The following is a 13,804-nucleotide window of genomic DNA, read 5'->3' on the forward strand; positions in this document are numbered from 1 at the left end:
TTTGGCTTTGAGCAACGTTTGCAATGCTTTATGAAGTTACGACATAAATAAAAGATCTGGTTATGCATATATTTACTTTAAATGCTGTTGAGGAGCTTTCCGTTTGGAAATAAACCTCAGTTGTAGCCCTTTCTGTGATGTGCCAGAGATCCACCATCAGTGAGCCTCATTCGTATCGACGGAGCCCCAAAACCTGCGACACTAACCTCTCGTCATCACCCCCTCCCCTTAGCTCAGACCAGCTTCCGAAAAACACGAGGGAAGCAAACTAGAGAATCACGCAGCCCGTTATCCACCAGCCTTATTAAAAGACTTGATAACGAATGCCGCGTTAATTTAGATAAGATCTTTCCTATCAGGAGCAATCTGCTCGCAGCTGTACCATAATTACTCCGTGCAGGCGTACAGCGCTATGGAGGAGCGCTCCATGAACTGCTTGTCGTCGTTCTGCACCCAGCTGTTTGCAAACAGGCATCCCAAAGCTGCTGGAAAATGCTTCCGTGGAAATCCAGCTCCGTCCTTCTCAACTATTTTAAGCCTGCGTACCATCAGGTTGGTTCCTTTAGGGAAGATACGGACCGAACAATACCATGCCTCTCTTTATAAGACAGAAACCTACTTGTGGATGTGCACATTTGTTGTATTTACAAAATCAAAGCAAGTTACAAGCTTGTTTTAGGTAAGTGCTGCTGTAGCTAGGATTGTCCAGGGCCACAAAGGAAGCGAACTTGCTTTACTTTGGCTTTGAGCAAGGTTTGCAATGCTTTATGAAGTTACAGTATAAATAAAAGACCTGATTATGCACAGGGACTAAATAGTGCAGGTGAGCCTCAGAACAGCAAACTTAGCTGGAGGAAAGGAACAAGCTGCAGCCCACAAAGCAACCCAATTCTGTGCTGCAGATAAAAACAGAAATTCACAGAATCCGCTCAGAAATTCACAGAATGGGGGAGGATGGAGGGGACCTCCAGGGACCCTCCAGTCCAACCTCCCTGCTCAAGCAGGGTCGCCTAGAGCACCTTAGAGGGGATAATTCCCCTGCTGATATATAAGTAGGGGTAAGTTTGGGTTTAGAGAAGTTAAATTTTTTATTCTCTTACATAAGAGACATCTCTTTAAACTAAAAAGGAAATGAGGCAACAAAACAAACAAACAAAAGCAAAACCCAAGAACGTAACCAGTTCTTTACAGAAGACATAACTTCAAAAAAAATACACGTTAATCATCCAAATTCAGTTATGCCAACTTTCAAGACCAACTTTTTAGTCTAGAAAGAGTTCACCTAACTCCTTTACGTAGGTCTGTGCGCTATTCTCTGAGATAAATACAGCAAGCAAGCGTTCAATGGAAGCTCCCCAGAGGAAGCGGTGCCTTGACAGGCCTGTGACCAACGTGACGGACAAACAGCCGGCTGGCCCCACGGACACCTCGCTGGCCCCACAGATGTCTGGCCAGCCCCACAGACACCGGCTGGCCCCGCGGCCACCCCACCGGCCCCGTCGCAGCCCAGCTGGAGGCCACCGGCAGCCACCCCCAGAGCAGCCCCGTACGGGGTCCTGGGGGCCTACAGGGTGCCCGTGCTGACCTCCAGCCAATTTCAACCCAAACCACCCGCCAACGCGCCCATGTTCCGCCACACCAACGCAAAATTTTTACGAAAAAAATTAAAACAAATAGCCTCACAAGCACGGGCTGCCCGGCGGCCTCGCTCTTCGCCAGAGGGCCCCTCAGCCCCGGAGCAAAACCCAGGGACCGGGACGAGTCCCCCCGGCCCCCCTACACCCCTGGGTCCCCCCCCGGTCCCCTCCACACCCCCAGGCCCCCCCGGCTCCATCCCCTCCCGGTTCCCCCCTACAGCCCCCGGTCCCCCCCCGCCCTCCTCGGCTCCATCAAGTGCCGGTTCCCCCCACACCCCCCGGTTCCCCCCAAGCTCCCCCGGTCCCCCCTTCTCCCCCTCAGGCTCCACCCCCAGCCCCGTAACGCGGCCCAGCCCCCACTACAACGGGACCCCCCCCCCCCCGCGCCCCCCGTCTCTCACCCATGGCGGCGGGCGGCGGCGGCGTTGGGCTGCGCTCCGGGGCTGTCACCGCCGCGGCTCCATGGCGGCCGGGCCGAGGGGGGAGGGCTCAGGGCCGCCGCCGCCACATTGCCGGGCTCCTTCCGGCGGCCCCGGGAGGGGAGGGAGGGAGGGGGGGGACCGGGGGAGGGAGGGGGAGGGGGGGGGTTGGGGCGGTGCCGATCGTTCCCCGCCGCCGCCGCCGCCGGGAGCAAAACAAACGGCTCGGCCGCCGCCGCGCACCCGCCGCCGCCTGCCAATCACAGGGGCCGGCCCGCCGGCGGCAGCCAATCAGCGCCGCGCGGCCCGCCAGCCGACGGCTCGGCCCGCCAATCAGCGCGCCGCAAGCTGGATGGGGATGCTGGTGGGTCCGCCCCTCCGTCCCGCTACAGGGGGGGGGTGAGCGGGGAGCCCGCCCTCTGGTGGCTGCCAATCAGGGTGACGGGCGGCGCCCAGGGCCCGCCCCCGGCCGCCGTGGGCTCGGCCCTGGGTCCTAGGGGCCGCCGCGCGGGGGCCGCGTTGGGCCCTGGGGGTTCGCTCCCGTCACACAGGGAGGGTGGCAGTGAGGTTAAGTGTCTGCTTCAAAATCCTTTTTATTTTACTTTTTTTTTTAAGAAAGGGCTTCTTTTTCTTGAAAAAGAACACAGTTCCATAATGGAATAGAGCCTCAAAGCCGCAAAAACGGGATTTTTTTTGTTTGTTTTCAAAGGAAAAAAAAGCATTGGACAATGCCCCCACTCGCCACCCCAGCATGACCGAGGCCACCTGAGGGAAGAGATCTCACTCAGGGGCTGCTCTAACCAAAAGCTGTGGCATGACCAAGCCTTGCCCGTGTCCCCTGAGCCTCACAGGTACCCCACGGCCCCCCCACAGCGCAATAAGGGACAAATGTGCACGTAACAGCTTAATTCCCTCATTCTTTAAGCCTGCAAAAGCACATTTCATACTCTCCACAACCCCAATGTTTCTAGGTCATCATATATTTATTAAAGTTACTCGACATGAAAGTAAATTCACGTGGATTTAATGCACGGGAGTGCACTCTAGCCTCGGGGACTTAAAGCTCAGCATTTCCTCCCTTTCATTTAGTGGTCTGTCTTAACGAGAAAGTGTTTTTGGTGGTGGAAGTGGAACTGCTCACCTGCTACATTCGCTCACCTGTAGACACTCGATGACAATTTTTTCCTCCTCCTGTTTTAGCAGCCTTGTCTGCCAGGCCACCTCCAACAGACGGCCCAGAAGCAGAACACATTCTTGCTGAAAAACTCAGTGCCACTAAACATAAAAAACTGTGAGAGGGATCACCCCAAAACAAAGCAGACACACCACGCAGGGAATTTGCAGCGGTTTTAGGGCGAAGGAGGACTACTGCGGTTGTCCCATTTAACCCAGTAATTTCATCTCACTTCATAAATCAACTCATACCTTTTAAAATGACGTCCAGGCTTCAGCTGCTCTTTCCTTGCTTCTGTTTCCATTCCACCTGTGGGATGGTATTTTGACAGTGCTTTTTTTTTTTTTTCCTGCACAAGGGACAGCGGGGGGTGTGTTTATGTTATTTTTATTATTTTATTTTAATGAACAACTACAGCTCTCCTTCCTTGTTGCTGCACTGGCCACCCTGCTGCTGGGAAACCCACCTCGTGCAGATGGTGTCAGCAGCTGCTTTTCAATCTGGCAGCCATCTAGCAGCAAGTGCATTGTTTTCTAAATGTTTTTGCTCACAAGCAACACGGCAATGTCAAAGGGGTTGCATCAACTGGACGAGCCACACGAAGAAGAAAACTAGACTGGAAAAGAAAGTTTCTCAGAAGCGTGGGCAAGTGCAGGAATCCAGACCCCACACAGCAGGAAGAATTTAGGATTTACCCAAAGCATGATGACAGTATCTGTGATGTCTTTTTTTTTTTTTGGTAAAGTACTTGGGATAATGAAAAGATCTTGCAATGCCATACTATAGACAAATTAATCAGTAAAGGAATGCTTAGATCAATAGATCTGGCCTCTCTAGGGCACGAAGCTCTGCACAAAGCTAATAATCTCACTTTGAAGTCAGCCTGCGTTGAGCAGGGGGGTTGGACTAGATGGCTTCTCCAGATCTCACCTTGAAGTTCCCACCCAAAACCAAGTCTAATGCTGTCAGTGTTTAGGCTTTTTAGTATCTCTTGAATTGCTTTTCCTGTATATTCCGTCTCATATTCATGCCCAGCTTATAGCCATTTGTTTTCATGTCAAGATTATCCTTTTATTTAAATAATCTTTTCCTCTTCCCTGGTGTTTTCTCTCTAAATACTTCAAGAAGATAATCATATCCCCTTCCAGGCTTCATTTTAATAGATGAGTAAGCCACTCTAACTCTTATAATACAAGCTTTGTATTTGCAGTATCTTCCTGGCAGCCTTTTCTGCCCCCATTCCAATTTGATTCCTCTCTCTCAATGACAGTATCTTCATCGCTGCTAGACCAACTTTCTACATGCATTTTCACAGCTTCACAGTAGCTCATCGCTATCCTTTATCAACTAGTAAAACCAACTTCCTTTCCGCACTAATTTCCAAGTAATAAACTATTAGCATCCTTTGCAAATTTCTCTTTGCCCCTAAATTCACAGCTTTGCACTTTCCACGGCTACATTTCATCTCACTTCTATTTCTCACTCTTCAAAGTCATCAATTCTTTAAGATATTCTAGTTCCCTCGTATTATTGAAGCCTCCCTCTTTTGTTCATCACCAAATTTAATTATCATGCTTGCTTTTTGTGCCAAGGACATTATAAGAAGGTTTTAATGAGATTACTCCTGGGACTAGAACTGGAGAAATTCAGTATTAACTCCCCACTGTGCCAGCTCTGATGTCAAAACACTATGTCACCTCTCCCTTTGGTATTTTTGTCTGTCTTCCAGTTCTTACATGGTTTTGAATGAAATTCTCAGTTGAAGTCCTGTTACATGAAACCTATTACAAGTCCTTTGTGTGGAAAGTGGGCTTATTTAAACCAAAGAGACACCAGGCTTGCTAGTCATCAATTCTGACAATGAATGAGGAGCCCCCAGCAGATGGTAGGAGACAGCCACCCTGGTAAAATGTGCTCTTTCCATCTCCAATTGCCCAGAAAGTCTGGATTTCCCTGAAGTTTTTATTCCTCCTCCTCTGAAAATAGAATGATTTGTCCTTGATGGTTCATTACTTCACGTACCTATCAAGCCTGATGTGCAAGACAGCAAGTTGTGTCTGCTGATTTGCAGTTCTGTTCTTTTTTGGAGACATTATCATGACCCTCTTTATACCCAAGTGCCATTAGACCTTTTTGGCCCATTGTAGACTTCCCACCTGATATTTTATTTTCTAGACAAGCTGGTACACCCTTCCTGGACTGCAGTTACAGTTTCTACCATGAAAATTTAGCAGATGACCCTATTTTGTATATCTTCAGGGGAAAAAAAAGGTTTTTTTCCACTTTTACTGTCTACTTAATGATGTACTAATACTGAACAAAAGAATCAGGTTATTCATTTTACTAATAACACTATGATACAAACTGATATTCTGTGGTTTTCCACCCTGATTGCCCACATCCTTTTAAAGCTGCTGCTTTCCAGAAAAGCAGCAGAATTTCTGTAAATAACAACTATAAAACATACTTAATACTTCAGCTTAAAGCTATTCAGATTGTTTGAAGCCGTTTTATGTAAAATCATCAGTACAGATATTCACCAAGACTCTACAGGAGCTATTGTGTTTATAGTCAGCTCATTTGTTTTAAAGGAACTTTACAGAGGCCTAATTGTTTAATGCCGTCACACAGCATGAAGCAAGAAAAGGAAATGTAATCCCTATTTTAGGGATTAAAGAGCGTTGCACAGAGAGCCAGTGACTTGTTAAAAGTTACACAGGAAGTCTGGAGTAGGCCTTTGGGATTTAACTCCTGGCATCTTTTCCCAGTCTCTTAATTGCTATGCCATCATATTTTCTATTCTGGTAGTATTTCCGTTTTCTGTAGCATACCTGTCTGACTCAAAGAGCCTCTTCTCCTTGCTATCAGATGTACTATTTCTTCTTTCCTTCCTGTTTCCCTTCTTGTTTAGGTACACACATCCTTCCTGGGGAGCTTAGCAGTCTCCAGGCTGAGCCTTGTCCCATGCCAAAACTTCCTTATTCAACCTCTCAGACTCCACAGCCAGAGACACTGTACTGGGAGCTGTGCAAAGAAAAAAAAAACTGGGGGGAAGGGGGTTGGTAGTGGAAAAGAAACTCCATGAATCTTCAGACAACGCATGAAAGCGTTCTGCACTCTCTTCTGCAGATCTGAGAAGAGCAATCACGCTGGTTCCAGGCAGTTCTGGCTCTGCTAACACTCTCTCTTGGTGTTCTCAGCTTTAACGTTGCAGGCAGGTTTTTGTGATGGAAAACTAAGAGAACTGTCATTGTAATCCAACTTCAGGAGAGCGTGGCACAACATGGAAGGGCCAAACCTTACCTCACCACCACCAGAGCACGTCAACCATGTGAACCATCTCCTCAAAATGCATGAGTGTAGCATTCATTCCCCAGCCCCAGAAGAACAGCTGGTACCTGTCCTATTCTGCTGGCCAAACTCTGGCCTACTGCTGTCAGCACTCCAGTAGAGGGGGCTCTGAAGCTGTCTGTTTAAAAAAATAGGAGCCATTCTCCTGCTTGTGGTGGGCTGAACCGAAGAGAAAAGGAAGAGGAGGAAGGATGTTAGAAATATTGCATGCTTTCAGATCATTACTTGCTTCTGAGCTGGCAATCTGGACCGCTTATGGAGCAGCACCAAAAAAAAAAGCCCAAGATTAAGGCATAAGTTTGTTAAAGTCACTGCATTACTGTAACTAGTGCGCGTTATTGCTGGACATCTTTAACTTTCAAGTATTTTCCAGCCACTTACTGATCAGCGATGAATTGCGTGCTTTTCACTTACAGCTGCTATGAAAGAAGTGACTTTCCCAGGGTCACACAGCAAGCAAGCCAGCCAGCCACACCAGATGTCAGCTGTTTCTTAATATTTACAAAGGGAAGAGAACCTCTCGCTGTTTCTTTTTCTACGCATATTCCTCTACAGGACTTAACGGCACTTGTTTTGCTACACTGACAAGCAGTCTGTTTCTCTCATCATCTACCAGCTCCTGACTTTTTGCACTAGTAGGTCCAATTTGCAGAAGTTGTCATCACAGCCTTTCCCACAGGACTTAATTAGGGCACAAACTGGTTGCTTCCAGCTGTATTTTATAGACTTCTAGTCTTCATCACTAAAGAGACAGGATGCCTATAGAAACAGGTAGATCTGTGGGGTTACTGCTGAGCTAGCCCCCACCTCCTACCCACCCGACACATTTCTGCATCCTACTGGTCCTTAATGAAGGGAAGGGATGGGAAGACAGGTTGAGCTCCCTCAGCTGGAAGGTGACCTACCTCCAATAGCCACCGATCCTATTTTTGTTGCACTCCCCATAATACCATACTGGGTAAGGAGAAGTTTAAAACTCAGTTATGTCAAATGGAAAGGACAGATTTAATTTAGATTGTAAGCAAAGTTAACCAAAAGAACAATAATTTGGCTTTACAATGAATGTTACTTTTCTGTTTTAGTTGCTTCCCTACAGAGATGGGGATTTTCTTCTCAGTTGAAAGTTACTAAAAATACGACAGGTAGTGCTTGGCATCTTTGAATTCTGGCATTAAATATTTGAAGATTGTCACTTAAGATTTCTGCATAAATTGATTTCAAGCAAATGCAAGTTTGATGCCATTTGAATACATATTGTTATTTACCTCTATAAAGAAGAAAGCCCGTTCTCCAAGTGGGAAGCTGGTGCAGTATGTCTCAATATTGAAAACAGTTGCTGGGATTTGGCATACAGAAATTTAAATTTCTTGCCTTCTTCCGCTAGAATGGAAGCGGAGAAACCTTCTTTGGAGAATTCTGAAGCACAGATCCAGGAAAAAGAATCTAGGAGGACGTAAATACATTTCTAGTGTAAAAAGACAATTCTTAGAAGGAAGGCATCTTTTCCAAATATGGATTACTGGAACAAAGTCCATATATAGCTTAAACAGTGCATCTTTATAGGCAACTCTTTCCACTGTGGTCATGAAGCTTAAAAAGCTTTCATTTCAAAGCCAGTATACAAAGAATTAGAGAAGAATCCAAAAGTACACTAGTTTTCAGACAACAGTTTAGTTGAACCAGAGATAACCTAAATACTTACTGAAATCAGTCCTGCTCACCAAGTTTTAAGGTTAAAAACAGATTTCCAAGTTCTGCCACCCTATTCCCCTCTAGGTCCCAGTTCCAGCAACAATGACACCAGTGACAGAGCCTGTAAAGAAAATGCCCTTTAACAGAGGTCACCTATACATAAGACTTAGTAGCTAAATAAGGGCCTAATTGCTTTGTCTTCAATTTGCCTGTATTCAAAAAGCCTTAGAGACCAATTATTTGTATTAGAAAATCCCTCTTCCCCTCATCTTAAGTACCAGAAACATGCAGGCAGATAATTACTATTTGTTCTGTAGGGAAGAAGTACTATGCAAGGAAGTCAGAAAACACGAGCACAGACAACACGTGATACATTTGTTTAAAAAAAAAAGTAAATGTGGGTGTACTTTAAATATTAACCATTCTGTTCAAGTTGTCTTGTGACTGGTTTCCTAACAATATAATTATTTGGAGCAACCTGTAACTTATTGTAGCTAGAAATATTAAGTTAGTTTCGTTATCAGTAGGATAAGAGATTAATACATCTCACCAGCTTTGTAAAGCAGAGAAGATAAAACGATCACCCTCCCTTTCACAGCAATGAACTTCACGCAGGATACATGAAACCTATTTTAAATATTTCCCTGCTAGTCCCACAGGGACCAGTTTCAACTCACCACACAGTGAACTGCAGTCAATCTACAAGTGTTCCATTTTTATTACAAAGTATGAAAGGCAGAAAATACTGTACCTAATACACAGGAGGCTGAAACTTAGAAAGAAGGTTAAAAAATCTGAATAAAACTACATAGGAAGCAGGAAATAGCATAAAAGGATGCAACATTCCACTTTCAAGCGACTTCAGAAAATTGCCTTAAAATTTACAGAGTTTCAACAGTATGGTTCCATGACTCAGGCGTTAAAATCCATCGTAACAAAACCTTTTGCATTTTCTCCATAAAAATAAAGGAGTATAGGGACACTGCAGTTATCCATGTCAACAACATATGTCTGTTGAATAGCAGGATACTAGGATTCTCTAGGACAGTATAGTAGCAAAGTTGCAAATCTCAATATGGAAGGTGGAGAAAAGAAGGACAGAAGTAAAACTACTATTGCTTTAACATATTTTAGTGAGAACAAGAAGTCGGGAGTTTCATATGAATGTTTGTACAATCATGCTACAAAGATTACACCTTCAGGAAATTACCACAACGGGACTGTGAATGGAAAGAGCAGAAGGGAAAAAACACACAAAAGTAAACATCTCCTACTGACTATCGGTAACAAAAATGCTTCGGCGCAACAGATTTAAATTACATTTTTCACTGCTAGCAACCCAAGTTTTAAAAAAAGGTTCCTTTTAAATAGTAGATTTCATAATTCATATTCACCAGGTTGTCAGAAAAGCAACACATTGCTTCACAGCTGTACTATGACTTTCACTAGTTCTCGCATTTCTGCCTTTGTTCAGATTCGACAGACCGACTGTCGTCTCTAACAGGGGAGACTTGAGAGTCACACGTTTTACAATCGTGAGAGCAAACTCCAAGGGATGTTGACTTGTGGCTATCAATGAGAGCTGGAATATGGGCTTACAGCTACCCTTTGCAGCGATATTTTTCGGGAAATAATCTTTTTGTTAGATTTTCTGAAAAGGAGTAAATTTGATGTCATACAGAAAGTCATACAGATTTTTTTTTTTATGAGTATGAAAACCCTAGCTTGATGCTGAGTATCAAAGGCTGCACAAAAGGCCACTGAGATACATGGCAGATAAAGTTATCTTCTGAAATTAGACAGCAGCGAGCAAGTCTCACAAGTGCCTTTGTCTCTGGAGTCTGCCACAAATGACGAGCATTCAGTAACCGGTGTTTAGCTGCATTTTTAATTACTGCTTTTTAGTGCTGGTGAATGCTGCTGACCAACAGTTCTGGAAATCTCTTCCTAAAAGAAGAGTCGGGGCATGCTGAATTCCTCTCAATATCCTCAACAATAAAACATTTCCGACTCTTCCCAGGTAAGTAGGGTGAAATACAGCTGCCTCTCTAAGTAAGCATGAGAAAGTGCTCGTTAAGTGCCACATACAAATAAATCCCCGGATTCTCCGCAAAGATCAAGAGAAACAGGGACACAGTTGACAGTACCTTGCCCATTCCAGAACAGGTTTTGGACACCTTGTTTTTAATGTCCACTGCACAATAAATACAGGCCTGCTCTGGAATATTGGTCTGACAGTAGAAAGCAATAAATGTGCAGAGATAACCTGTATTAACTGGTAAGATAACCGTATGGATGTGAGGTGGGAGGGCCATTTTGCTAACCTGCAATGGGAAGACTAACCATTTCAGGATTTTGATGGAACTGTAACTCTGCAATCCATTGAGCCAATAGCTTACCCCTGCTGCCATTCATCCTTTTGAGGATGTTCTGAAAGAGACAAAACACCATTAAACACGAGGAACTGACAAGCTCCAGAATTTAGGCTGCGTGAATTTACAGACAGCAGCAGCAATTTTTCTATCACAAAAACGTTACCCAAAGAATCCAGCTAGATCTGTACACCACCAACCTGCCACTACTGCCGTCAAACAGTAGAAGAGAGATTGCCAAACACCGCCAAGTTCCTAAATAAAGCAAAAGGGACTCTCTGGGTGACAAGCTGCGCTAAATTACTTGGGGTGACCTTGCAAGGTTGTGTCATTCTCTGAATGCAGAGCTTCAGTTTAACATAAACAGTATTGTCAAGTGCTCATGGTTTTGGTGTTTAGTAGAAACAGATGAGGGGTCCACTAGATACTGACAGCCATAGCCAGTTGAGGATTTCAGTGACTGTTGTATTTAACATTTCATAAAAAACACAAACACCTACCATAAAAAGGCTGAGGAAAAGATGACTCTCCTCCTAATCTTACCAAAAATATACTTGTTAAAGTGCCATCTGCAAGAGAACAAAACAGACACTCAGCTTTCTTAATTTACATTTAAAACAAGCACAAGAGCATCTGTGAATTCCGGTATATTGGACTTCTCCCCTCACCTAGTCCCTGGTAGGCAATGATCTACAGTCGAGCCTGATGCAGCTTTCTCAGTGTGACACCAGGCAAAAATAGATCCTTTTACTATTATCCAGAACATTCAGGAGAGTAATTACAGCTAAGTTTTGAAAGGATCATTAACTTTGACTTATGAGAGGCAGTGCCTCCCCCTTTTAAGTACATTTCAAGGTTCCATACGGAACAACCTGTATTATCAGTCTCCTGTCCTATCGCTCTTTGAAACCACCGTTTCCTTTCTAAATAGATTGTCAAAGCACTCACATCCTTGCCTTTTAAATCCCTGCACACAGAAGCACAAGTCCAGTATACGCAACCTACCATAGGCCGTTTCATTTAGACAATTAAGGGTTAGCATACTACACACTAATTCAACATCCAACTTGTATTCTGGATGTTTTCCCCTCACTAACGAGGTATTACACAATTGAAATCTCCTGGTTGAAAGCCCATATACTAGCAACCGGTTGCCCACATAATAGTAGAAATCTGTGGAAAGCTTGGTTTAAACGGAACATAACAACCAGACAATAGCATAATATCTGGAATTAATCAACTGAGTGCTACACAACTACCGAAGCCAGAGAAAAATGACATTTCTGTACCAGAATCAAGGCCTTGCCTGTACCAAAATAGGCTGCGATTTTCTGCTTTTCTAACCTCACTGATGCTCAGACTTCTCCCTTAATGTTACTGCATACTCAAGGGATACCAGGCATTTGAAAGCAGTTGCTCTGCACCCTCCAGCAAGCACAAAATAATCAAGATCAAATGCTGAAGTATTTATATCCATGAACTTAGAAAAAAAAAATAATGCTTATGGGGGTTTCATACCCAACATAATTGAATGTTAAGCCAGTAAAATGCGATAAACCCTATCTTCTGATTCACAGGGTACAGTAGCAAGTCTCAGGGTTTTATTTTATCTTGCAAATAAACTTGAACCAGCAAGTAGATAGCTTGCTGCCACTGTGTCAGCAGGTGCTGGCAAAAGGGCACCGAAGTCTCTCACTTCCTCTCTAGATGGAAGTGCCATTTGCACTACAGAACATCTCACCCATGAGGATTTTCATGTCTTTTCAGTCATTAACCTTTCAAGCGACTTCTTTGAAAAAAAGCTATTTTAAGTAGCATTTCCCTGTTCCAGAACAGCCTCTGGTGATTTTGAATGTAATTTCATACGAAGAATGACAACAGATTATGCCCAAAGCAACGTGTTATAGACCTAGAAGGTAGCCCAACTGGCTAAACAAACAGGATATGAGTTTTATTTAGAATCCACTGGAGTCCACAAAATTCCTTCACTTGCCTTTGAAGAGTTTGGAATGAGAATCCAATACCACAAACAAACTTCCATCGGTTTTATGAATGGAAGGGCTGACGCTCCAGGTTCACAACAGAATTGTACTCTAACACTAGCAAAAGCTACCTGGTTATTTGACTATTAGCCCCTTCACGCGTGCTCTTTTCATCATCCCAGTACAAATAGAGATTCTATTCCTAGAGAAGCAGGCTGTATTTGTGATTTAGTATAGCCAATGGAGTCTTTCGGTGACTTTATTTTCAACTAAATTAGCTTATGTCTTTTTTAAAGCACAATTCGACAGTTGCAAAAGATCTGTTCTTAAGCTAAGCAACAGGCACATTCATCCTTTACTCATGCCATCTATTTAAGAATGAGACTTCAAAGCACAGAGGGGACTTCTGAAGTACTAACGTTACAGGTAGTTCCTGCCATTCCCCAAACCACAAGTTAAATTAAAAGCTTGTCTGGTAACAACTGACTTTGCACTCCAAGCCAAAGTTAAAATCCCTTAGTGACACAGGGCATAATATCCACTGTTTGTAATTAAACAGCACATTACAAGTATGTGCATATTTTTATGAGTTTCTAAAGCTCTGCACGTAATTATACGCTGCTACTAAGAAAATCCTAATTTTCATTTAATTCTGAGTATTTTCCAATTTAAGAGGAAGCACTATTTAAAAGAGTTAGAACCCAACTGTCTGGCTAACACCGTTCTGATACCTAGATCAAATCTGTGGAACACACTACTCTCAGCACCACAGCTAGTAAGGAAAACCGACCTTCAAGTCAAATGGAGCCCTCCGTCAAAAAATGCCACAACTGAACACAGAATGCCATTGACAAACCACGAGCTTAAACTGTGTTAGAGTTTCTTGGCTCTGCAATTAAAAGGGGTGATGGAATAATAATGCTGTTTCTAATGAATTGCAAACAAATTCACAAGGCTGTGCTTTTCTGTGCTCATGCTGAAAAGTAATCTGTAGAAAAATATTTCTCCATGTCCAGAATGACAAAACTTTTCAGTCTGTTCTGTACGTGACAGCACTTTCAGCGTCAGTTTTACTGTTTCTCAGCAATCTCTTTTCCCAACTTGCCTTTGGCTGCATAAACCAACAAAATTCAAGTTTGCCAGCGTCCTACTATTTATAATGCTGCCTGGAGTTGTA

General features: G+C 43.9%; 1 protein-coding gene across 3 annotated transcripts in view; it reads right to left on the minus strand.

Annotated features, from left to right (window-relative positions):
• Positions 1 to 2,314, minus strand: part of MAP3K3 (mitogen-activated protein kinase kinase kinase 3) — a 43,067-nt gene extending 40,753 nt beyond the window's left edge. The window contains exon 1 of one of the 3 annotated variants that reach the window (XR_007709131.1): positions 2,039 to 2,165. Coding sequence is in view for 2 of the 3 variants with exons in the window: in XM_050715413.1 (XP_050571370.1) it covers positions 2,039 to 2,042 (4 nt within the window). In the remaining variant the exon portion in view is untranslated. Of the gene's footprint in view, positions 1 to 2,038 lie in introns of all 3 variants that reach the window. The other 2 variants (XM_050715413.1, XM_035568033.2) reach the window with 2 other exon arrangements.
• Positions 2,315 to 13,804: the final 11,490 nt, after the last annotated feature.

The sequence above is a fragment of the Cygnus atratus genome, chromosome 25 (assembly GCF_013377495.2).
Source record: "Cygnus atratus isolate AKBS03 ecotype Queensland, Australia chromosome 25, CAtr_DNAZoo_HiC_assembly, whole genome shotgun sequence".
NCBI classification, from domain to species: Eukaryota; Metazoa; Chordata; class Aves; order Anseriformes; family Anatidae; genus Cygnus; species Cygnus atratus.